Source organism: Procambarus clarkii, chromosome 80 (assembly GCF_040958095.1).
Source record: "Procambarus clarkii isolate CNS0578487 chromosome 80, FALCON_Pclarkii_2.0, whole genome shotgun sequence".
NCBI lineage: Eukaryota > Metazoa > Arthropoda > Malacostraca > Decapoda > Cambaridae > Procambarus > Procambarus clarkii.
The window spans coordinates 25,714,398-25,738,471 of record NC_091229.1 but is presented as its reverse complement, the minus strand read 5'-3'; the positions used below and the strand labels follow the sequence as shown (position 1 = coordinate 25,738,471).

Genomic DNA, 24,074 nt, shown 5'->3' with positions numbered 1-24,074 from the left:
GTGGGTTGTAGGTGGTTGTGGTGGGTTGTAGGTGGTTGTGGTGGGTTGTAGGTGGTTGTGGAGAGTTGTATGTGGTTGTGGTGGGTTGTAGGTGGTTGTGGTGGGTTGTAGGTGGTTGTGGTGGGTTGTAGGTGGTTGTGGTGGGTTGTAGGTGGTTGTGGTGGGTTGTAGGTGGTTGTGGTGGGTTGTAGGTGGATGTGGTGGGTTGTAGGTGGTTGTAGTGGGTTGTGGTGGTTGTGGTGGGTTGTAGGTGGTTGTGGTGGTTGTGGTGGGTTGTGGTGGTTGTGGTGGGTTGTAGGTGGTTGTAGTGGGTTGTAGGTGGTTGTGGTGGGTTGTAGGTGGTTGTGGTGGTTGTGGTGGTTGTGGTGGGTTGTAGGTGGTTGTGGTGGTTGTAGTGGGTTGTAGGTGGTTGTGGTGGTTGTGGTGGTTGTGGTGGGTTGTAGGTGGTTGTGGTGGTTGTGGTGGTTGTGGTGGGTTGTGGTGGTTGTGGTGGTTGTGGTGGGTTGTGGTGGTTGTGGTGGGTTGTAGGTGGTTGTAGTGGGTTGTAGGTGGTTGTGGTGGGTTGTAGGTGGTTGTGGTGGGTTGTAGGTGGTTGTGGTGGGTTGTGGTGGGTTGTAGGTGGTTGTGGTGGGTTGTGGTGGGTTGTAGGTGATTGTAGTGGGTTGTAGGTGGTTGTGGTGGTTGTGGTGGGTTGTGGTGGGTTGTGGTGGTTGTGGTGGGTTGTGGTGGGTTGTGGTGGTTGTGGTGGGTTGTAGGAGGGTTGTGGTGGTTGTGGTGGGTTGTGGTGGGTTGTGGTGGTTGTGGTGGTTGTGGTGGGTTGTGGTGGTTGTGGTGGGTTGTGGTGGGTTGTGGTGGTTGTGGTGGGTTGTGGTGGGTTGTGGTGGTTGTGGTGGGTTGTGGTGGGTTGTAGGAGGGTTGTGGTGGTTGTGGTGGGTTGTGGTGGGTTGTGGTGGGTTGTGGTGGGTTGTGGTGGTTGTGGTGGGTTGTAGGAGGGTTGTGGTGGTTGTGGTGGGTTGTGGTGGTTGTGGTGGTTGTGGTGGGTTGTGGTGGGTTGTAGGTGGTTGTGGTGGGTTGTGGTGGGTTGTGGTGGTTGTGGTGGGTTGTGGTGGGTTGTGATGGTTGTGGTGGTTGTGGTGGGTTGTAGGGGGTTGTGGTGGTTGTGGTGGGTTGTGGTGGGTTGTGGTGGTTGTGGTGGGTTGTAGTGGGTTGTGGTGGTTGTGGTGGTTGTGGTGGGTTGTGGTGGCCAACCACCTCAGCACCAAAGCAAGGCTCAAAGGGTTCAAAATAGAGTTGAGCCAAATCAACTGAAGGGAGATAGGAAGAGGAATTTTTTGCATTTTATGAAGACATTAACTGGGACATATTCCTGTCCTGGTGGTGGGTGTGGCTATATGTGTTTACGGTTGGTACCCCTCACCCAGCTGGTATACTGCCTCACCCAGCTGGTATACTGCCTCACCCAGCTGGTATACTGCCTCACCCAGCTGGTGTACTGCCTCACCCAGCTGGTATACTGCCTCACCCAGCTGGTGTACTGCCTCACCCAGCTGGTATACTGCCTCACCCAGTTGGTATACTGCCTCGCCCAGCTGGTATACTGCCTCACCCAGCTGGTATACTGCCTCACCCAGCTGGTATACTGCCTCACCCAGCTGGTATACTGCCTCACCCAGCTGGTATACTGCCTCACCCAGCAGGTATACTGCCTCACTCACCCAGCTGGTATACTGCCTCACCCAGCTGGTATACTGCCTCACCCAGCTGGTATACTGCCTCACCCAGCTGGTATACTGCCTCACCCAGCTGGTATACTGCCTCACCCAGCAGGTATACTGCCTCACTCACCCAGCTGGTATACTGCCTCACCCAGCTGGTATACTGTCTCACTCACCCAGCTGGTATACTGTCTCACTCACCCACATGCTGGGACAGTGTCATGCTGGGACAGTGTCATGCTGGGACAGTATCATGCTAGGACAGTGTCATGCTGGGACAGTATCATGCTGGGACAGTGTCATGCTGGGACAGTGTCATGCTGGGACAGTATCATGCTGGGACAGTGTCAGGCTGGGACAGTATCATGCTGGGACAGTATCATGCTGGGACAGTGTCATGCTGGGACAGTATCATGCTGGGACAGTATCATGCTGGGACAGTATCATGCTAGGACAGTGTCAGGCTGGGACAGTATCATGCTGGGACAGTATCATGCTGGGACAGTGTCAGGCTGGGACAGTATCATGCTGGGACAGTATCATGCTGGGACAGTGTCAGGCTGGGACAGTATCATGCTGGGACAGTATCATGCTGGGACAGTGTCATGCTGGGACAGTGTCATGCTGGGACAGTGCCAGGCTGGGACAGTATCATGCTGGGACAGTATCATGCTGGGACAGTATCATGCTGGGACAGTGCCAGGCTGGGACAGTATCATGCTGGGACAGTGCCAGGCTGGGACAGTATCATGCTGGGACAGTGTCAGGCTGGGACAGTATCATGCTGGGACAGTGTCATGCTGGGACAGTGTCATGCTGGGACAGTGCCAGGCTGGGACAGTATCATGCTGGGACAGTATCATGCTGGGACAGTATCATGCTGGGACAGTGCCAGGCTGGGACAGTATCATGCTGGGACAGTGCCAGGCTGGGACAGTATCATGCTGGGACAGTGTCAGGCTGGGACAGTATCATGCTGGGACAGTGTCATGCTGGGACAGTGTCATGCTGGGACAGTGTCAGGCTGGGACAGTATCATGCTGGGACAGTATCATGCTGGGACAGTATCATGCTGGGACAGTATCATGCTGGGACAGTGTCATGCTGGGACAGTGTCATGCTGGGACAGTGTCATGCTGGGACAGTGTCATGCTGGGACAGTATCATGCTGGGACAGTGTCAGGCTGGGACAGTGTCTGGCTGGGACAGTGTCAGGCTGGGACAGTGTCATGCTGGGACAGTGTCAGGCTGGGACAGTATCAAGCTGGGGCAGTGTCATGCTGGGACAGTGTCAGGCTGGGACAGTATCATGCTGGGACAGTGCCAGGCTGGGACAGTGCCAGCAAGCAGTGCCAGAGGGAGGTGATTACAGGCACCTTTGATCACTGCCAGAACCCCTTTACCACATACCCCCCCCCTCTAACACACACACACACACACACAGGCTGGCCAACATACGAACGGCATTCAGAAACTTGTGTAAAGAATCATTCAGAACTTTGTATACCACATATGTCAGGCCAATCCTGGAGTATGCAGCCCCAGCATGGAGTCCATATCTAGTCAAGGATAAGACTAAACTGGAAAAGGTTCAAAGGTTTGCCACCAGACTAGTACCCGAGCTGAGATGTATGAGCTACGAGGAGAGACTACGGGAATTAAACCTCACTTCGCTGGAAGACAGAAGAGTTAGGGGGACATGATCACCACATTCAAGATTCTGAAGGGGATTGATAGGGTAGATAAAGACAGTCTATTTAACACAAGGGGAACACGCACAAGGGGACACAGGTGGAAACTGAGTGCCCAAATGAGCCACAGAGATATTAGAAAGAACTTTTTTAGTGTCAGAGTGGTTGACAAATGGAATGCATTAGGAAGTGATGTGGTGGAGGCTGACTCCATACACAGTTTCAAGTGTAGATATGACAGAGCCCGATAGGCTTATGAATCTGTACACCTGTTGATTGACGGTTGAGAGGCGGGACCAAAGAGCCAGAGCTCAACCCCCGCAAACACAACTAGGTGAGTACACACACACACACACACACACACACACACACACACACACACACACACACACACACACACACACACACACACACGCACACACACACACACACACTCAGACTCACGTACACACACACACACACACTCAGACTCACGTCATTGCAATAACAGATACAAAACTCTCAGGGATGCTGCATCTTCAAGAGGCTATCGAGATGAGAGGCAACTGGGAGATGATAGAAGGAGATGCTGATGAAACAGTTGCAGGTGGTAACCTGAGACAGTCACTCTGCCAGAGATGCCTATCTTACAGATATCCTACAGATATCCTATAGTTATCCTACAGTTATCCTACAGTTATCCTATAGATATCCTACAGTTATCCTATAGATATCCTGTAGATATCCTTTAGATATCCTATAGATATCCTACAGATATCCTACAGATATCCTACAGATATCCTATAGATATCCTATAGTTATCCTACAGTTATCCTATAGTTATTCTATAGATATCCTACAGTTATCCTATAGATAACCTACAGATATCCTACAGATATCCTACAGATATCCTACAGTTATCCTATAGATATCCTATAGATATCCTACAGATATCCTACAGATATCTTATAGTTATCCTACAGATATCCTACAGTTATCCTATAGATATCCTACAGTTATCTTACAGATATCCTACAGATATCCTACAGTTGTCCTATGAATATCCTACAGATATCCTACAGATATCCTATAGATAGCCTACAGATATCCTACAGATATCCTATAGATAGCCTACAGATATCCTATAGATATCCTACAGATATCCTACAGAAGAGCTTAATGGCATGACTCATATACAACACTTTCCCCCCAGGGGCCCTGACGGCTGGGTAGACAGCGCTCGGGATTCGTAGTCCAAAGGTTCCGGGTTCTATCTATCCCCAGCGGAGGCGGAAACAAATAGGCAGAGTTACTTTTATCCTAATGCCCCTGTGTTACCTAACAGTAAATTAGGTACCTGGGAGTTAGACAGCTGCTACGAGCTGCTTCCTGGAAATGTGTAACAAAAAAAAATGGAGGCCTAGTCGAGGACCGGGCCGCGGGGACGCTAAACCCCGAAATGATCTCAAGATAACCTCAAGATAACCCACAGCAGGATGTATAGCAAGTTGGACGAGATTAGGCCTGCTAACTGGGCAACCAGTTAGTTGCCCCTGTTACCTAGCAGTAAAATAGGTACCTGGGTGTTAGTCAGCTGTCACGGGCTGCTTCCTGGGGGTGGAGGCCTGGTCGAGGACCCGGCCGCGGGGACACTAAAAAGCCCCGAAATCATCTCAAGATAACCTCAAGATAACTACAGACAGATAAGTCCCTCAAACATGGCATAATTCAGGCAAGCAGCGAGAGTATGATTCATTATCCATTAAGCCTTATTCCTAGACTTCTCCCAGGTGAGCTGAGGTGATTAGCGGGTGTAACTATATAGCACTTAAGTCATAATTACTATACTATACTTGGAAGGGATATGACGTCAAGGAGCTGGGGTATGAGGACAAGGGGCTGGGATATGAGGACCAAGAGCTGGGATATGAGGTCAAGGAGCTGGGATATGAGGACAAGGAGCTGGGATATGAGGTCAAGTAGCTGGGGTATGAGGACAAGGAGCTGGGATATGAGGACAAGGAGCTGGGATATGAGACCAAGGAGCTGGGGTATGAGGACAAGGAGCTGGGATATGAGGACAAGGAGCTGGGATATGAGAACAAGGAGCTGGGATATGAGGACAAGGAACTGGGATATAAGAACAAGAAGCTGGAATATGAAGAAAAGAGTCAAGACATGATGCTATTTAAACCATTGGGGATTCGAACGCCGACCGTGCATGAAACGTAGCCATCACTGCCCAGAGGACAAGATAAATACAGTAGATAGAGGCGATAAAATACAGCGTGTTAAAGGAACCTTCCCGAAGCAATGATTCTACATTTAAAGATTTTTTTTTTTTAGTTAAAGATATGAACAAATTGTTCCTGCATATTATGTGGCAATTACAGAAGAATTATTGATCTGGCTGGATGCTGCAGAGATAATCTCGTCAACGTCATTGTGGAGATGAGGATGCTCATGTAGATTATCCCAATACAATTGTTTGTCTTCAGAAGAGTTTAATGAGGCAGCGTAACTCATCCTGTGAGTGAACATTCAGCCATAACAGCATGTACAACACTCCCCAGTAGGAAGACAACCCGCCCCAATAGGAAGAAAACACCCTCCAATAGGAAGACAACCCGCCCCAATAGGAAGAAAACACCCTCCAATAGGAAGAAAACACCCCCCAATAGGAAGAAAACACCCTCCAATAGGAAGAAAACACCTCCAATAGGAAGAAAACACCTCCAATAGGAAGAAAACACCCTCCAATAGGAAGAAAACACCTCCAATAGGAAGAAAACACCCTCCAATAGGAAGAAAACACCCTCCAATAGGAAGAAAACACCCTCCAATAGGAAGAAAACACCTCCAATAGGAAGAAAACACCTCCAGTAGGAAGAAAACACCTCCAATAGGAAGAAAACACCCTCCAATAGGAAGAAAACCCGCCCCAATAGGAAGAAAACACGTCCAATAGGAAGAAAACACCTCCAATAGGAAGAAAACACCCCCCAATAGGAAGAAAACACCCTCCAGTAGGAAGAAAACACCTCCAATAGGAAGAAAACACGTCCAATAGGAAGAAAACACCCTCCAATAGGAAGAAAACACGTCCAATAGGAAGAAAACACCTCCAATAGGAAGAAAACACCTCCAGTAGGAAGAAAACACCTCCAATAGGAAGAAAACACCCTCCAATAGGAAGAAAACCCGCCCCAACAGGAAGAAAACACCCCCCAATAGGAAGAAAACACCTCCAATAGGAAGAAAACACCTCCAATAGGAAGAAAACACCTCCAATAGGAAGAAAACACCTCCAATAGGAAGAAAACACCTCCAGTAGGAAGAAAACACCCTCCAATAGGAAGAAAACACCCTCCAATAGGAAGAAAACCCGCCCCAATAGGAAGAAAAGACCCTCCAATAGGAAGAAAACACCTCCAATAGGAAGAAAACACCTCCAGTAGGAAGAAAACACCTCCAATAGGAAGAAAACACCCTCCAATAGGAAGAAAACCCGCCCCAATAGGAAGAAAACACCCTCCAATAGGAAGAAAACACCCTCCAATAGGAAGAAAACACCTCCAATAGGAAGAAAACACCTCCAGTAGGAAGAAAACACCTCCAATAGGAAGAAAACACCTCCAATAGGAAGAAAACACCTCCAATAAGAAGAAAACACCTCCAAAAGGAAGAAAACACCTCCAATAGGAAGAAAACACTCCCCAATAGGAAGAAAACACCTCCAATAGGAAGAAAACACCTCCAATAGGAAGAAAACACTCCCCAATAGGAAGAAAACACCTCCAGTAGGAAGAAAATACCTCCAATAGGAAGAAAACACCTCCAGTAGGAAGAAAACCCGCCCCAGTAGGAAGAAAACACCTCCAGTAGGAAGAAAACACCTCCAATAGGAAGAAAACACCTCCAGTAGGAAGAAAACACTCCCCAATAGGAAGAAAACACCTCCAGTAGGAAGAAAACACCTCCAATAGGAAGAAAACACCCTCCAATAGGAAGAAAACCCGCCCCAGTAGGAAGAAAACACTCCCCAATAGGAAGAAAACACCTCCAGTAGGAAGAAAACACCTCCAATAGGAAGAAAACACCCTCCAATAGGAAGAAAACCCGCCCCAGTAGGAAGAAAACACTCCCCAATAGGAAGAAAACACCCTCCAATAGGAAGAAAACACCCTCCAATAGGAAGAAAACACCCTCCAATAGGAAGAAAACACCTCCAATAGGAAGAAAACACCCTCCAATAGGAAGAAAACACCCTCCAATAGGAAGAAAACACCCTCCAATAGGAAGAAAACACCCTCCAATAGGAAGAAAACACCCTCCAATAGGAAGAAAACACCCTCCAATAGGAAGAAAACACCCTCCAATAGGAAGAAAACACCCTCCAATAGGAAGAAAACACCCTCCAGTAGGAAGAAAACACCTCCAGTAGGAAGAAAACACCCTCCAATAGGAAGAAAACACCCTCCAATAGCAAGAAAACACCCTCCAATAGGAAGAAAACACCCTCCAATAGGAAGAAAACACCCTCCAATAGGAAGAAAACACCCTCCAATAGGAAGAAAACACCCTCCAATAGGAAGAAAACACCCTCCAGTAGGAAGAAAACACCCTCCAGTAGGAAGAAAACACTCCCCAATAGGAAGAAAACACCCCCCAATAGGAAGAAAACACCCTCCAGTAGGAAGAAAACACCCCCCAATAGGAAGAAAACACTCCCCAATAGGAAGAAAACCCGTTGGGTTGTTCATTCTGCCACTTGTACCCAGACATACTTGAGATTCACTTAACTGTTAAGTAAACAGGTCATCAATTAGAAAGAAACTTAATGATTCCAACCCTTAAACTAACTTTTTCTGGTGGGCACAAAGTTGGCCAATATTTTAAGGAGAGTAATTTTGGCCAAGAGCGTTTACCAAACTCAAACAATGTGGGATTTGTTCTGGTTCACATTCTTCACCACTGAACAAATCCACAAGGGCCGTGACGAGGATTCGAACCTGCGTCCGAGAGCATCCCAGACGCTGCCTTAACCGACTGAGCTTCGACATGGTCAAAAGGAGTTGAAACCGAAGTTCTACACCACTCCTGTGGTGAATGTGAGCCTGGTGCAGGCCCCTGTGATCTTATGAGACTTAGCTAAGCATTTTAAAAGGACTACAATCACCTTCTGTGGTTGAGTGTTCAATAAACCCTTGAACTATATGTTTAACACATCTCTAACCCTGTCCATGGAGGACAGAAGAAAATGTATATATGCTGGTTAGCATTGTAAATGTCTGGCCACGTCTGTGGTAGAAAATAATAGTAAAAGAAAAATCTTATGAGACGGGTTGAAGACAGATATCAATGTGCTATTGTGTTTCAATATGAAAATGGATTCTGATTGTGACGTATCACTGCTAGAGTTGTGGGTGTGAGAGAGAGAGATGCTTTTGTGGCGATGAGTAACCCTCCAATGCTGCCTCCAATGCTGCCTCCAATGCTGCCTCCAATGTTGACACAACTTCATTCCAACTCCTCTCTTCCATACTTTATCTTCTTTAGCATAGAAATTCATGTACAACTTTCACAACTCATAGCACCCCTCTGGCGTTCCCATTCACGTACGAAACAGTTGTATCTGAAGCCTAACGATCGTCTGGTAGTTCCGAACAAACCACCCCTCTCCCCTCCTCCCTTGAAACGGAAAATCAACAACTTAAAAATCACATATATCATGGAGACTCGCCCACTTCCGCCGGTATCCACCTCTGGCGGGGCATCTTACGTGCCGTGATCGATGGTGGTGTGGCGTTACTCAAGAGGGACGCTCGTGTCTGCGTACAGCGGGAGGCTTGGATTATAACCCGTTGTTTGCACGTACAGATCCTGTCCCGCTCCTGTGTATTATCCCTGATGTTGGTACACTGTGTGTGTGTGGGTGTCGGTGTGGGTGCGTGTGTGTGTGTGTGTGTGTGTGTGTGTGTGTGTGTGTGTGTGTGTGTGTGTGTGTGTGTGTGTGTGTGTGTGTGTGGGTGTCGGTGTGTGTGTGTGTGTGTGTGTGTGTGTGTGTGTCGGTGTGCGTGTGTGTGTGTGTCGGTGTGTGTGTGTGTGTGTGTGTATGTGTGTGTGGGTGTCGGTGTGTGTGTGTGTGTGTGTGTGTGTCGGTGTGTGTGTGTGTGTGTGTATGTGTGTGTGGGTGTCGGTGTGTGTGTGTGTGGGTGTGTGTGTGTGTGGGTGTCGGTGTGGGTGTGTGTGTGGGTGTCGGTGTGGGTGTCGGTGTCGGTGTGTGTGTGTGTGTGTGTGTGTGTGTGTGTGTGTGTGTGTTGGAAACAGCTTTGTGTGTGTGTTTTGAGGGAGGGGGGGATGGGGTTTGGGTATGTAGGGGTGGGAGTATGGGAGGGCAGCCGTGTGGGGGGGGAGGGGGCAGCCGTGGGGGGGGGGGAGGGGGCAGCCGTCTCCACAAACAATAGTCAAGGAGTCTGAAGAGGCCACGGGAACAACACTCGATTCCCGAGGTCACCAGGCACTCCTCCTCCTCCTCCTCCTCCTCCTCCTCCTTCTACTTATTCTCTTCCTTCCTGATCCATTTATATTCCATCACGAAGGGCCAGTGAGGGAAGAAGTGTCACTGGATCTTGGACGAGAGTTCGATCCCACCGTCCTGCTCCAAAGACTCTGTCATCAATAATAATATATAATCTATGACGGTAGTACCTCGAAGCAGCAGCAGCAGCAGTACTGCTGCTGCTGCTGCCGCTGCTGCTGCTGCTGCTGCTGCTGCTGCTGCTGCTGCTGCTGCTGCTGCTGCTACCTCTCCCCCCACCTCGCTAACTCATTCAATCAGGGTAGACTGTCCAAACACAGCGTGGCGGCGTGTCTGACTTGGTTAATTGCAAGGAGTACAAAGGCGCACTTCAGCTATCTGCGCCGGAGACGGAAGGTCTTAGTAACACGTGTGTGTGTGTGAGAGAGAGAGAGAGAGAGAGAGAGAGAGAGAGAGAGAGAGAGAGAGAGAGAGAGAGAGAGAGAGAGAGAGAGAGAGAGAGAGAGAGAGCGAGAGAGAGAGCGAGAGAGAGAGAGAGAGAGAGAGAGAGAGAGAGAGACAGAGAGAGAGAGACAGAGAGAGAGAGAAGAGAGAGAGAGAGAGAGAGAGAGAGAGAGAGAGAGAGAGAGAGAGAGAGAGAGAGAGAGAGAGAGAAGCTAGAGAGACAGTCAAACAACTTACATCCTTAAGGCGTATCTCATAAATCTTCTCGACAGCAGGGGCTGCAAAACTTTATATGTAGCTCAAGTTCGCTTCCATCTGGAGTACGCATCATTCTCCTAGATGGCCCTGTGCCCTCGCTCTTTTATCAGGTCTTGGAGTAAAATGGAGAACTGTGCGAGAAGACTCATCGCTAAGTCCCAATCGTTCCGGTTGCACTGGTCAGGACATCATAGTCTTCAACATCGCCGAGATGTCGGCGGACATAAGGTTATATACAAAGGCAAATGTAGTCAAGGTTCCCTCTATCTGGCGCAACTTAGTGGGAAAAAAAACTGAAGTTGGCAATTACAACACAAGACGCTCAGCCATCCAAACTACCTTATTCTGGTTGTTCCTTTCTCAAGAATTTCACTTTACCAGCGATCAATCCCTTGAAAGATGTTTGGTCATCAACCGGCCAGTTGAAGGGGTTGATGCACGCAGTTGACTCCTGCTCCTCTATCTATCCTTTCTTACCATTAAATATCACCTCATTCGTAGTGGATAACAAATTTTGAGCTCAACAAATGACCTTGTTTGCAGGTTACAGATCATTGTTGTTGTTATAGATTCAGCTACTCGGAACAAGTTCCAAGTAGCACGGGCTATGGTGAGCCCGTAGCTTACCTGGCACAGGAGCGGGGTAAGTAGCACGGTCTATGGTGAGCCCGTAACTTACCTGGCACAGGAGCGGGGCAAGTAGCACGGGCAATGGTGAGCCCGTAACTTACCTGGCACAGGAGCGGGGCAAGTAGCACGGGCTATGGTGAGCCCGTAGTGAACTTACCTGGCACAGGAGCGGGGCAAGTAGCACGGGCTATGGTGATCCCGTAGTGGACTTACCTGGCACAGGAGCGAGGCAAATAGCACGGGCTATGGTGAGCCCGTAGTGGACTTGCCTGGCACAGGAGCGGGGCAAGTAGCACGGGCTATGGTGAGCCCGTAACTTACCTGGCACAGGAGCGGGGCAAGTAGCACGGGCTATGGTGATCCCGTAGTGGACTTACCTGGCACAGGAGCGGGGCAAGTAGCACGGGCTATGGTGAGCCCGTAACTTACCTGGCACAGGAGCGGGGCAAGTAGCACGGGCTATGGTGATCCCGTAGTGGACTTACCTGGCACAGGAGCGGGGCAAGTAGCACGGGCTATGGTGAGCCCGTAGTGGACTTAACTGGCACAGGAGCGGGGCAAGTAGCACGGGTTATGGTGATCCCGTAGTGGACTTACCTGGCACAGGAGCGGGGCAAGTAGCACGGGCAATGGTGAGCCCGTAACTTACCTGGCACAGGAGCGGGGCAAGTAGCACGGGCTATGGTGATCCCGTAGTGGACTTACCTGGCACAGGAGCGGGGCAAGTAGCACGGGCTATGGTGAGCCCGTAGTGGACTTACCTGGCACAGGAGCGGGGCAAGTAGCACGGGCTATGGTGAGCCCGTAGTGGACTTACCTGGCACAGGAGCGGGGCAAGTAGCACGGGCTATGGTGAGCCCGTAGTGGACTTACCTGGCACAGGAGCGGGGCAAGTAGCACGGGCTATGGTGATCCCGTAGTGGACTTACCTGGCACAGGAGCGGGGCAAGTAGCACGGGCTATGGTGATCCCGTAGTGGACTTACCTGGCACAGGAGCGGGGCAAGTAGCACGGGCTATGGTGATCCCGTAGTGGACTTACCTGGCACAGGAGCGGGGCAAGTAGCACGGGCTATGGTGATCCCGTAGTGGACTTACCTGGCACAGGAGCGGGGCAAGTAGCACGGGCTATGGTGATCCCGTAGTGGACTTACCTGGCACAGGAGCGGGGCAAGTAGCACGGGCTATGGTGATCCCGTAGTGGACTTACCTGGCACAGGAGCGGGGCAAGTAGCACGGGCTATGGTGATCCCGTAGTGGACTTACCTGGCACAGGAGCGGGGCAAGTAGCACGGGCTATGGTGATCCCGTAGTGGACTTACCTGGCACAGGAGCGGGGCAAGTAGCACGGGCTATGGTGATCCCGTAGTGGACTTACCTGGCACAGGAGCGGGGCAAGTAGCACGGGCTATGGTGATCCCGTAGTGGACTTACCTGGCACAGGAGCGGGGCAAGTAGCACGGGCTATGGTGATCCCGTAGTGGACTTACCTGGCACAGGAGCGGGGCAAGTAGCACGGGCTATGGTGATCCCGTAGTGGACTTACCTGGCACAGGAGCGGGGTAAGTAGCACGGGCTATGGTGAGCCCGTAGTGGACTTGCCTGGCACAGGAGCGGGGCAAGTAGCACGGGCTATGGTGATCCCGTAGTGGACTTACCTGGCACAGGAGCGGGGTAAGTAGCACGGGCTATGGTGAGCCCGTAGTGGACTTACCTGGCACAGGAGCGGGGCAAGTAGCACGGGCTATGGTGATCCCGTAGTGGACTTACCTGGCACAGGAGCGGGGTAAGTAGCACGGGCTATGGTGATCCCGTAACTTACCTGCACAGGAGCGGTGTTTTCACATTACAGATGAGCTGATAACAGCTCTTACAGCATGTTGTTGTTCCCGATGCGTTTAAGAGCGGTGCGGCCAAAGGCACTGTACACCCTCACCGCTGCACACAACACCCTCCTGTGCCCGCCAGAAGATGGCACTGTTGCTCATGGCACAGAATCCGGGAGAGCCACGAGGGCCAACAGGCTCAAGGCTCTTTACCCTACGATGGTTTACGAGGCTCTGATGCCTTTTAACTTTGTCAAAATGTCGGCAATACTGGTGATGAACATGGCTCCTGGTGCCTCAAGTGGTGCCACAGGTGCCACAGGTGCTATAAAGGTAATATATATAGAGTTATATACGACTCTGTTATTGTGATAATAATGATATGTCTATAATATTTATGACTGCCTTATCTGCCCCAGGCAAGGATTGATTCGTCTTCTGCCTTATGGTGGAATACAAGGGGACACGGGTGGTACAGGAACAAGGGGACACGGGTGGTACAGGAACAAGGGGACACGGGTGGTACAGGAACAAGGGGACACGGGTGGTACAGGAACAAGGGGACACGGGTGGTACAGGAACAAGGGGACACGGATGGTACAGGAACAAGGGGACACGGGTGGTACAGGAACAAGGGGACACGGGTGGTACAGGAACAAGGGGACACGGGTGGTACAGGAACAAGGGGACACGGGTGGTACAGGAACAAGGGGACACGGGTGGTACAGGAACAAGGGGACACGGGTGGTACAGGAACAAGGGGACACGGGTGGTACAGGAACAAGGGGACACGGATGGTACACTAACAAGGGGACACGGGTGGTACAGGAACAAGGGGACACGGGTGGTACAGGAACAAGGGGACACGGATGGTACAGGAACAAGGGGACACGGGTGGTACAGGAACAAGGGGACACGGGTGGTACAGGAACAAGGGGACACGGGTGGTACAGGAACAAGGGGACACGGATGGTACACTAACAAGGGGACACGGGTGGTACACGAACAAGGGGACACGGGTGGTACAGGAACAAGGGGACACGGATGGTACACTAACAAGGGGACACGGGTGGTACACGAACAAGGGGACACGGATGGTACACTAACAAGGGGACACGGGTGGTACACGAACAAGGGGACACGGGTGGTACACGAACAAGGGGACACGGGTGGTACAGGAACAAGGGGACACGGGTGGTACAGGAACAAGGGGACACGGGTGGTACACGAACAAGGGGACAAAGACATACGATGTCCTACTTTCAAGGACATCGTATGAGAAAGAGAGAGAGAGAGAGTGAGAGAGTGAGAGAGAGAGAGAGAGAGAGAGAGAGAGAGAGAGAGAGAGAGAGAGAGAGAGAGAGAGAGAGAGAGAGAGAGAGAGAGAGAGAGAGGTGATGATAAACGAGGCAGTTAGAAGATTAACTACCTGTCCACCAGTTGCTGGCCCTGGAACAACAAGTCCTTGTTAGAAGTACTTCAAATTGTTCATTACTCTCTACTTGATCCTTATCTTTATCTTAGCGTCTGTTAGTCTAGTTATAATTCCTGTTATTTTGAGTATAATTATCACTGTTATTGGTCTTGTTATTTTCACGGAGAACGGAGTTATGCTCAGGTGAAATATCAGTGGGTTAGTCAGTTGGAGCCATGCAGGGAGTCGAACCCAGGAGCAGAGTATTCCCAATACCACGATTTAACCCTTGAATGGGATTGAACTTCCATCCCTGGACTCTTTTCACGCCCTACCCTCTGAACCACGACCAGCTCAAAAGTGTGTCAACCAGAAGTGCGACTTATTTGGTGCTGGGGAAGGTAACATCATGGCAACAGGTGTGGGGGCCATATACCCTTTCAGGTGTGGGACCTATACCAGCTAAGGTGTGGGGCCTATACCAGCTAAGGTGTGGGACCTATACCAGCTAAGGTGTGGGGCCTATACCAGCTAAGGTGTGGGACCTATACCAGCTAAGGTGTGGGACCTATACCAGCTAAGGTGTGGGACCTATACCAGCTAAGGTGTGGGACCTATACCAGCTAAGGTGTGGGGCCTACACCTGCTCAGGTGTGGGTAGTGATGTCCACCATCTTCCACACCCTACCCACCTACACATTCGCGGAAGCAGACAGACTGGGAGTCGAACCTTCCTCGTTCGACACCCAATTTACATGAGATTCCGCGTATAAATGAATATTAGCGAGGTAAACACCGCTTATCGCAACGCCATCTATTGATGGTGGGTGGAGATTGAGACCAGACGGGCAGGTGGCAAGATCCAGGCGCGCCATGTTTCCTAATTGTTAACGTGGGTGACGTCACGTCCGTATTCACTTATAACCCTCAAGTTTCAGGTCTGAGCGCTTGTGTTGTAATCAACGTGTTAGAAGGTAAGATAAGTTGTTGTTGTGTTCACGTCGAGTTGAGGTTTTACACACACACACACACACACACACACACACACACACACACACACACACACACACACACACACACAACACACACACACACACATATGATAGAGCCCAGTAGGCTCAGGAATCTGTACACCAGTTGATTGACAGTTGAGAGGCGGGACCAAAGAGCCAAAGCTCAACCCCCGCAAGCACAATTAGGTGAGTACAATTAGGTGAGTACACACACACACAACACACACACACACACACACACACACACACACACACACACACACACACACACACACACACACACACACACACACACACACACACACACACACATATGATAGAGCCCAGTAGGCTCAGGAATCTGTACACCAGTTGATTGACAGTTGAGAGGCGGGACCAAAGCGCCAAAGCTCAACCCCCGCAAGCACAATTAGGTGAGTACAATTAGGTGAGTACACACACACACAACACACACACACACACACACACACACACACACACACACACACACACACACACACACACACACACACACACATTGTAACATTCTGTTACAGGAGTCATTGCTGTAAACAACCGATAGCTGGAAAGGCGGGATCCAAGAGTCAATGCTCGATCCTGCAAGCACAAATAGGTGAATACAAATAGGTGAGTACACACACACACACACACACACACTCACTCACACAGTTGAGGGTCTGACAGCTGAGTGGTCAGCGCTTCGGATTCGTAGTACTGAGGTTCCGGGTTCGATCTCCGGTGGAGGCAGAAACAAATGGGCAGAGTTTCTTTCACCCTGATGCGCCTGTTCACCTAGCAGTAAATAGGTCCCTGGGAGTTAGACAGCTGCTACGGGCTGCTTCCTGGGGATTTGTGTGAGTGTGTGTGTGTGTGTGTGTGTGTGTGTGTGTGTGTGTGTGTGTGTGTGTGTGTGTGTGTGTGTGTGTGTGTGTGTGTACTCAAATATTTGTGCCTGCAGGATCGAGCATTGACTCTTGGATCCCGCGAGAGAGAGAGAGAGTGTGTGTGTGTGTGTGTATACTCACCTAATTGTGCGTGCGGTGGTTGAGCTCTGGCTCTTTGGTCCCGCTTCTCAAATGCCAATCAACTGGTGTACAGATTCCTGAGCCTACTGGGCTCTATCATATCTACACTTGAAACTGTGTATGGAGTCAGCCTCCACCACATCACTGCCTAATGCATTCCATTTGTCAACTACTCTGACACTAAAAAAATTCTTTGTAACGTCTCTATGGCTCATTTGGGCACTCAATTTCCACCTGTGTCCCCTTGTGCGTGTGCCCCTTGTGTTAAATAGTCTGTCTCTATCTACCCTATCATTTCCTCTGTGAATCTTGTATGTGGTGATCATGTCCCCTCTAACTCTTCTGTCTTCCAATGACGTGAGGTTTAATTCCCATAGTCTCTCCTCGTAGCTCATACCTCTCAGTTCTGGTACTAGTCTGGTGGCAAACTTTTGAACCTTTTCCAGTTTAGTCTTATGCTTGACTAGATTTGGACTCCATGCTGGGGCTGCATACTCCAGGATTGGTCTGACATATGTGGTATACATATGAGATATTGTGTGTGTGTGTGTGTGGGGGGGGGGTGTTAGAGAGAGAAATATATATAGTAGACATAATAGAAGAAAAATAGTAGTTAGAAAGGCGGTGTCCAAGAGCTAATAGCTTGATTCTGCAGATACAAATAGTAAATACACACACACACACACACACACACACACACACACACACACACACACACACACACACACACACACACACACACACACACACACACAAGGGGAGAATGAGCAGAAGATCATTCAGGCCCTAATGAATGATAAAATGAGCAGATAATACCACATTTACAATGTAAGCCAATCAACCAACGTAACTCACTTGTACCAGTAAACAAAGACCTATATAAGACATATATATGAATTTTAGACATATATATGAATGGGAATAAATAGGAGCTGCATCGTATGGGCCAATAGGCCTTCTGCAGTTACCTTTATTCATATTTTCTTCTAAGGAACTCCCAGAGCCAAACCTAAGGTCCAATTTCCACCCCAAAAACCAGAGAGATGACGACCTTATGTGGCGGCAAGAAAGGTAGAGTTTACCTCCAGCAGACTCCTCAGGATGCGAGCGCAGACGTTGACAAACTCGAGCAGACATTGATGATGCCAGACTCGTCAACAGGGGCACCAAACAAGGCGCCAGACGAGGATGCCAACCACTTGTAACCTAACAACCTTGAGACTGTTGTGATCCAGGTCTTTAACTGCTTCTCGTATGAAGACTATATATATCTATCTATATCTCTGTCACTATATATATATATATATATATATATATATATATATATATATATATATATATATATATATATATATATATATATATATATATATATATATATTAGTATATTTTGGTAGCAGTCTTTCCTGTACACATATATTATTAAATATGACCGAAAAAGTAAGATTAATAATTCTAACACGAATTTTCTCAATTTTTCGTACATTTCTTTTCACTGTTGGAGGTAAATCAAAAATCAATTCTCCAAAATTCATTTTTATTTCTAGTCTGACGCGACACGAGCGCGTATCGTAAAACTTATTACATTTTCAAAGACTTTAGTTTACAAATACACAACTGATTTGTGTATAGGCTTATGTATATAAGGATTTGTGTATAGGACCAATAGGCTTTCTACATAAACTTCTATTCAATACCCATTGTTTCGTGTTCTGTCTTGTGTTGATGAAATTAATACCCTATTAATGCCACCTCTTGTTCTGTCTTGTGTTGATGAAATTAATACCCTATTAATGCCACCTCACCCCATCCACCTCACTAAAATGTAGATATAAAATCGGAGATGCATAAGTTCTATTCAGTTGTGTATTTGTAAACTAAAGTCTTTGAAAATGTAATAAGTTTTACGAAACGCGCTCGTGTCGCGTCAGACTAGAAATAAAAATGAATTTTGGAGAATTGATTTTTGATTTACCTCCAACAGTGAAAAGAAATGTACGAAAGATTGAGAAAATTCGTGTTAGAATTATTAATCTTACTTTTTCGGTCATATTTAATTAAGACGTGTGCCTGTTGCAAACACAGGGGATTACCAGAAGGAAATCCCCCTTTGTGATGATCTTAACTCCATCTGTCGACCGTACCTGACCCATTTTCTGTGGTCGCACTCAAACACGTGTAGTTCCCCCTCGTTCTCTATGATTGTAACCATGATATTTCCTGCCTGAAACGCTTTGCGTAATAGTGGCTTTAGGCATTGTATGTACTAGCTCTATCTATAAAGCCAACAAACTTTGTAAAATCTCTTTATGTATGTACCTTACCTAAATAAAAATTATTATTATTATTATTATTATTATTATTATTATTATATATATGTGCTTCAGCCTACAGTTTAGACCTATTGTATGTATGACCCTCTGTCCTGCGTGACAGTGAATACCACCATTATCCTCACTTTCATTATCAAAATCCTCAGATTAGGCAAAATTGTAGTTAATTTTGTCAATAAAGATGTTAATAATAATAATAATCCTGCTCCAGTAAATGCAGTCCTGAGGAACACGAGGCTTGTTTCAGTCGGAACAAGAAGGAGTTCTTGAAGACATTGAACTGTCTGTGGTAGCCAATGAGGAACTGGTGTTGGAACGACGTATCCCGGGATGGCCAAGTTGTGGCTGAAGATGCCATGGGTGTCTTGTCAGTCCTCTTACAGTCATTACGGGCTCACCATAGCCCGTGCTACTTGGAACTTTCTTCCGGGTAGCGAATCTTTAACAACAACAACATCTTACAATCATACAGGCTCATACATACATACTTGTCAGTCATACAGGCTGAGAGAGGCCGTAAGCCCCTATGTAGGAGGAGACACAGCCGGGGCATTATAAGTGTAAAGTCAGGGGGGTTAGTATTGAGGTCCAGGGCCTTGTAAGTGTGAGGCGTCGGTGTCTAACAGCCTGGTTGATCAAGCCATCCATCAGGAGTGCTGGCCAGAACCCGGGGCCGCGGGACCTTGATCTTCGGGGTCACTACCTCAAGGATTTTAATTGTCTTAATTTATTATATACTCCCCATACCCATCCTGTGGGGGGTGGGGGGGGGTAGTGGACCCCATACCCATCCTGTGGGGGGGGGGGTAGTGGACCCCATACCCATCCTGTGGGGGGTGGGGGGGGGTAGTGGACCCCATACCCATCCTGTGGGGGGTGGGGGGGGGGTAGTGGACCCCATACCCATCCTGTGGGGGGTGGGGGTGGGGGGGTAGTGGACACCATACCCATCCTGTGCGTATGGGGTCCACTTCCACCCGAGGCCAACAGCCTAACAACCACTAACGAGGTATAAACACTAACTGGAAAACTAGACTTAATATCCCTAGAAAAAAAAACAAATGAGAGAGATATGACACAGACGTATAAAATACTTAAGAGCAATTGACAGAAAAAAAAGACGAGCTGTCCACAATACAATAGACCAAGCCAACACTAAATAGAACGAACTGATCACGTTGAAATTGAAATTTGCATAATCGAAAAGTTCCCAACAGCAGACTTAAGAAAATAACTCAGTAGCCACTAGATAACCAGCTGGAAATGAAAGACTGGGCCCCAAGAGCTGAAGACCGACCTTGCACACGTAAGTAGGTGAACAAAACAAGACACCTCCACCCCACACAGGCCGGAAGAACACAACAACAACACAATGACAACGAGACAATTTCCTCTACCTTGATGCATTAATGAAGCGAGCGAGCTCTGTTTTTGGGTATCCGCGGGCCCTTAGGGACGCCAGTGTGAGTCTCTCCTGTATAATGAGGCAGTTGCTGCTGCTGCCTCCATCTCTCCTCCTCACTTGCTGCATGTGTGGGCAGCTGTGGCACTGACGCAGGAGTCAGCCATGACGCAGTGACGCAGGAGTCAGCCACGAGGCATTGACGCAGGAGTCAGCCATGAGGCAGTGACGCAGGAGTCAGCAATGAGGCAGTGACGCAGGAGTCAGCCATGACGCAGTGACGCAGGAGTCAGCCATGAGGCAGTGACGCAGGAGTCAGCCATGAGGCAGTGACGCAGGAGTCAGCCATGAGGCAGTGACGCAGGAGTCAACAATGAGGCAATGAATGAGTTCTGACAGCATATTGATGTCAGTATGAACCAATCACTCATTTACTCACGAGAAACTCACGTCTCTCTCCTACCAACAGACAGACAGTTGGTTGACGGTTGAGAGGCGGGACCAAAGAGCCAGAGCTCAACCCCCCCGCAAGCACAACTAGATCAGGACAGACATAAGGTTTACTCACAGTGCTAATTGACTTTTTCACAGCTTCAAAGAAATTTCTCCTCAGTTAATTTTCTCCTTCAAAATACGACAAAAAAATGTATCCTTGGATTAGATTAATTGCTCTCATATATGGTAAGGTTATACTTACCTGGCACTGTAAGCTGGCACTGTAAGCTGGCACTGTAAGCTGGCACTGTAAGATGGCACTTTAAACTGGCACTGTAAGATGGCACTGTAAGCTAGCACTGTAAGATGGCACTGTAAACTGGCACTGTAAGCTGGCACTGTAAGCTGGCACTGTAAAATGGCACTGTAAGATGGCACTGTAACCTGGCACTGTAATATGGCACTGTAACCTGGCACTGTAAGATGGCACTGTAAAATGGCACTGTAAGATGGCACTGTAAAATGGCACTGTAAGCTGGCACTGTAAGTTGGCACTGTAAGATGGCACTGTAAGCTGGCACTGTAAGATGGCACTGTAAAATGGCACTGTAAGCTGGCACTGTAAGATGGCACTGTAAAATGGCACTGTAAGATGGCACTGTAACCTGGCACTGTAAGATGGCACTGTAAGATGGCACTGTAAGTTGGCACTGTAAGATGGCACTGTAAGATGGCACCTTGGAACATATACACACTAGAGGAACCTTGGAACATATACATACTAGAGGAACCTTGGAACATATACACACTAGAGGAACCTTGGAACATATACATACTAGAGGAACCTTGGAACATATTCATGCTAGAGGAACCTTGGAACATATACATGCTAGAGGAACCTTGGAACATATACATACTAGAGGAACCTTGGAACATATACATACTAGAGGAACCTTGGAACATATACATACTAGAGGAACCTTGGAACATATACATACTAGAGGAACCTTGGAACATATACATACTAGAGGAACCTTGGAACATATACATACTAGAGGAACCTTGGAACATATACATACTAGAGGAACCTTGGAACTTATACATACTAGAGGAACCTTGGAACATATACATACTAGAGGAACCTTGGGACGTATACACGCTAGAGGAACCTTGGAACATATACATACTAGAGGAACCTTGGAACTTGTACATACTAGAGGAACCTTGGAACATATACATACTAGAGGAACCTTGGAACATATACATACTAGAGGAACCTTGGAACTTGTACATACTAGAGGAACCTTGGAACATATACACACTAGAGGAACCTTGGAACATATACACACTAGAGGAACCTTGGAACATATACACACTAGAGGAACCTTGGAACATATACATACTAGAGGAACCTTGGGACGTATACACGCTAGAGGAACCTTGAGACATATACGCACTAGAGGAACCTTGGAACATATACATGCTAGAGGAACCTTGGGACGTATACACGCTAGAGGAACCTTGAGACATATACGCACTAGAGGAACCTTGGAACATATACATACTAGAGGAACCTTGGGACGTATACACGCTAGAGGAACCTTGGAACATATACATGCTAGAGGAACCTTGGAACATACACTTTTCCCTCCATCAAAATTTGTCATAGAATTCTGAAGAAAACTGTTGAAGCCATCAGCTAGTGTGGCATCACGGTGAGTCACAGTTACTGTGTGTGTGTGTGTGTGTGTGTGTGTGTGTGTGTGTGTGTGTGTGTGTGGCGTTCAACCCCCCAGAATAGAACGCTTCGCGGCCTCTATTTTTAACATTCACCAGACGTCGTGTGTGTGTAGAATTGGCTTCCACGAAATGCTTTTGCAGATGCTGTTGATCTCGCAACAGTCGAGGCACATGTGTGGAGGCGGTTGGGCAGGGCGGTCACAATATATATATTTTTTTTTTAACTCTGTAAATGCACTTTTAGGAAAAAATATTCTGCTTTAGTGTGAAGGTGAGTTGACGGTAGATGTCATGATTTTATTCATTGCAAAAATAAGGACAACAAAAACATTTGCACACAAGCAGAGACAAGCATCAGAACGACTCGGTTGATGTGTGTGTGTGTGTGTGTGTGTGTGTGTGTGTGTGTGTGTGTGTGTACTCATCTATTGGTGATTGCGGGGGTTGAGCTCTGGTTCTTTGGTCCCGCCTCTCAACTGTCAATCAACAGGTGTACAAGTTCCTGAACCTGATCGTGTGTGTGTGTGTGTGTGTGTGTGTGTGTGTACTCATCTATTGGTGATTGCGGGGGTTGAGCTCTGGCTCTTTGGTCCCGCCTCTCAACTGTCAATCAACTGGTGTACAAGTTCCTGAACCTGATAGTGTGTGTGTGTGTGTGTGTGTGTGTGTGTGTGTGTGTGTGTGTGTGTGTGTGTGTGTGTGTGTGTGTGTGTGTGTGTGTGTGTGTACTCATCTATTGGTGCTTGCGGGGGTTGAGCTCTGGCTCTTCGGTCCCGCCTCTCAACTGTCAATCAACAGGTGTACAAGTTCCTGAACCTGATCGTGTGTGTGTGTGTGTGTGTGTGTGTGTGTGTGTGTGTGTACTCATCTATTGGTGATTGCGGGGGTTGAGCTCTGGCTCTTCGGTCCCGCCTCTCAACTGTCAATCAACAGGTGTACAAGTTCCTGAACCTGATCGTGTGTGTGTGTGTCTGTGTGTGTGTGTGTGTGTGTGTGTGTGTGTGTGTGTGTGTGTGTGTGTGTGTGTGTGTGTGTGTGTACTCATCTATTGGTGATTGTGGGGGTTGAGCTCTGGCTCTTTGGTCTCGCCTCTCAACTGTCAATCAACTGGTGTACAAGTTCCTGAACCTGATCGTGTGTATGTGTCTGTGTGTGTGTGTGTGTGTGTGTGTGTGTGTGTGTGTGTGTGTGTGTGTGTGTACTCATCTATTGGTGATTGCGGGAGTTGAGCTCTGGCTCTTTGGTCTCGCCTCTCAACTGTCAATCAACTGGTGTACAAGTTCCTGAACCTGATCGTGTGTATGTGTCTGTGTGTGTGTGTGTGTGTGTGTGTGTGTGTGTGTGTGTGTGTGTGTGTGTGTGTGTGTGTTGGGGTGAGTGAGGAGAAAAAAACATGCCTGTGAGAGTGGAGGAGTTTGTAATTATGTATTTTTTGGGTCCTCGGATTCAGGTCGGGTCAAGCGAGTTTATTGCTGTGGATTCGCTTGGTTCGTCCCTTGTGAACCCGGACTCAAATTCTGAGTCCAACATAAACATGGTATGTGGCGGTATGTGGCGTATGTGGCGGTATGCAACACATCTTCAGGCTAGGTTCGTCCAAGCTGCGACCGACCCCAAAAGAACCATTCA

General features: G+C 48.2%; 1 protein-coding gene across 1 annotated transcript; it reads right to left on the bottom strand.

Moving 5' to 3' along the window:
• Positions 1-5,761: 5,761 nt before the first annotated feature.
• LOC138357948 (serine-rich adhesin for platelets-like) lies at positions 5,762-22,322 on the bottom strand. The gene is made up of 3 exons (XM_069315130.1): positions 21,731-22,322; positions 20,968-21,631; positions 5,762-5,912 (listed from the first exon to the last, which is right to left on the bottom strand). The coding sequence occupies exons 1-3, from the start codon at positions 22,320-22,322 to the stop codon at positions 5,762-5,764; spliced, it is 1,407 nt and encodes a 468-aa protein (XP_069171231.1).
• Between the last annotated feature and the right edge of the window lie 1,752 nt (positions 22,323-24,074).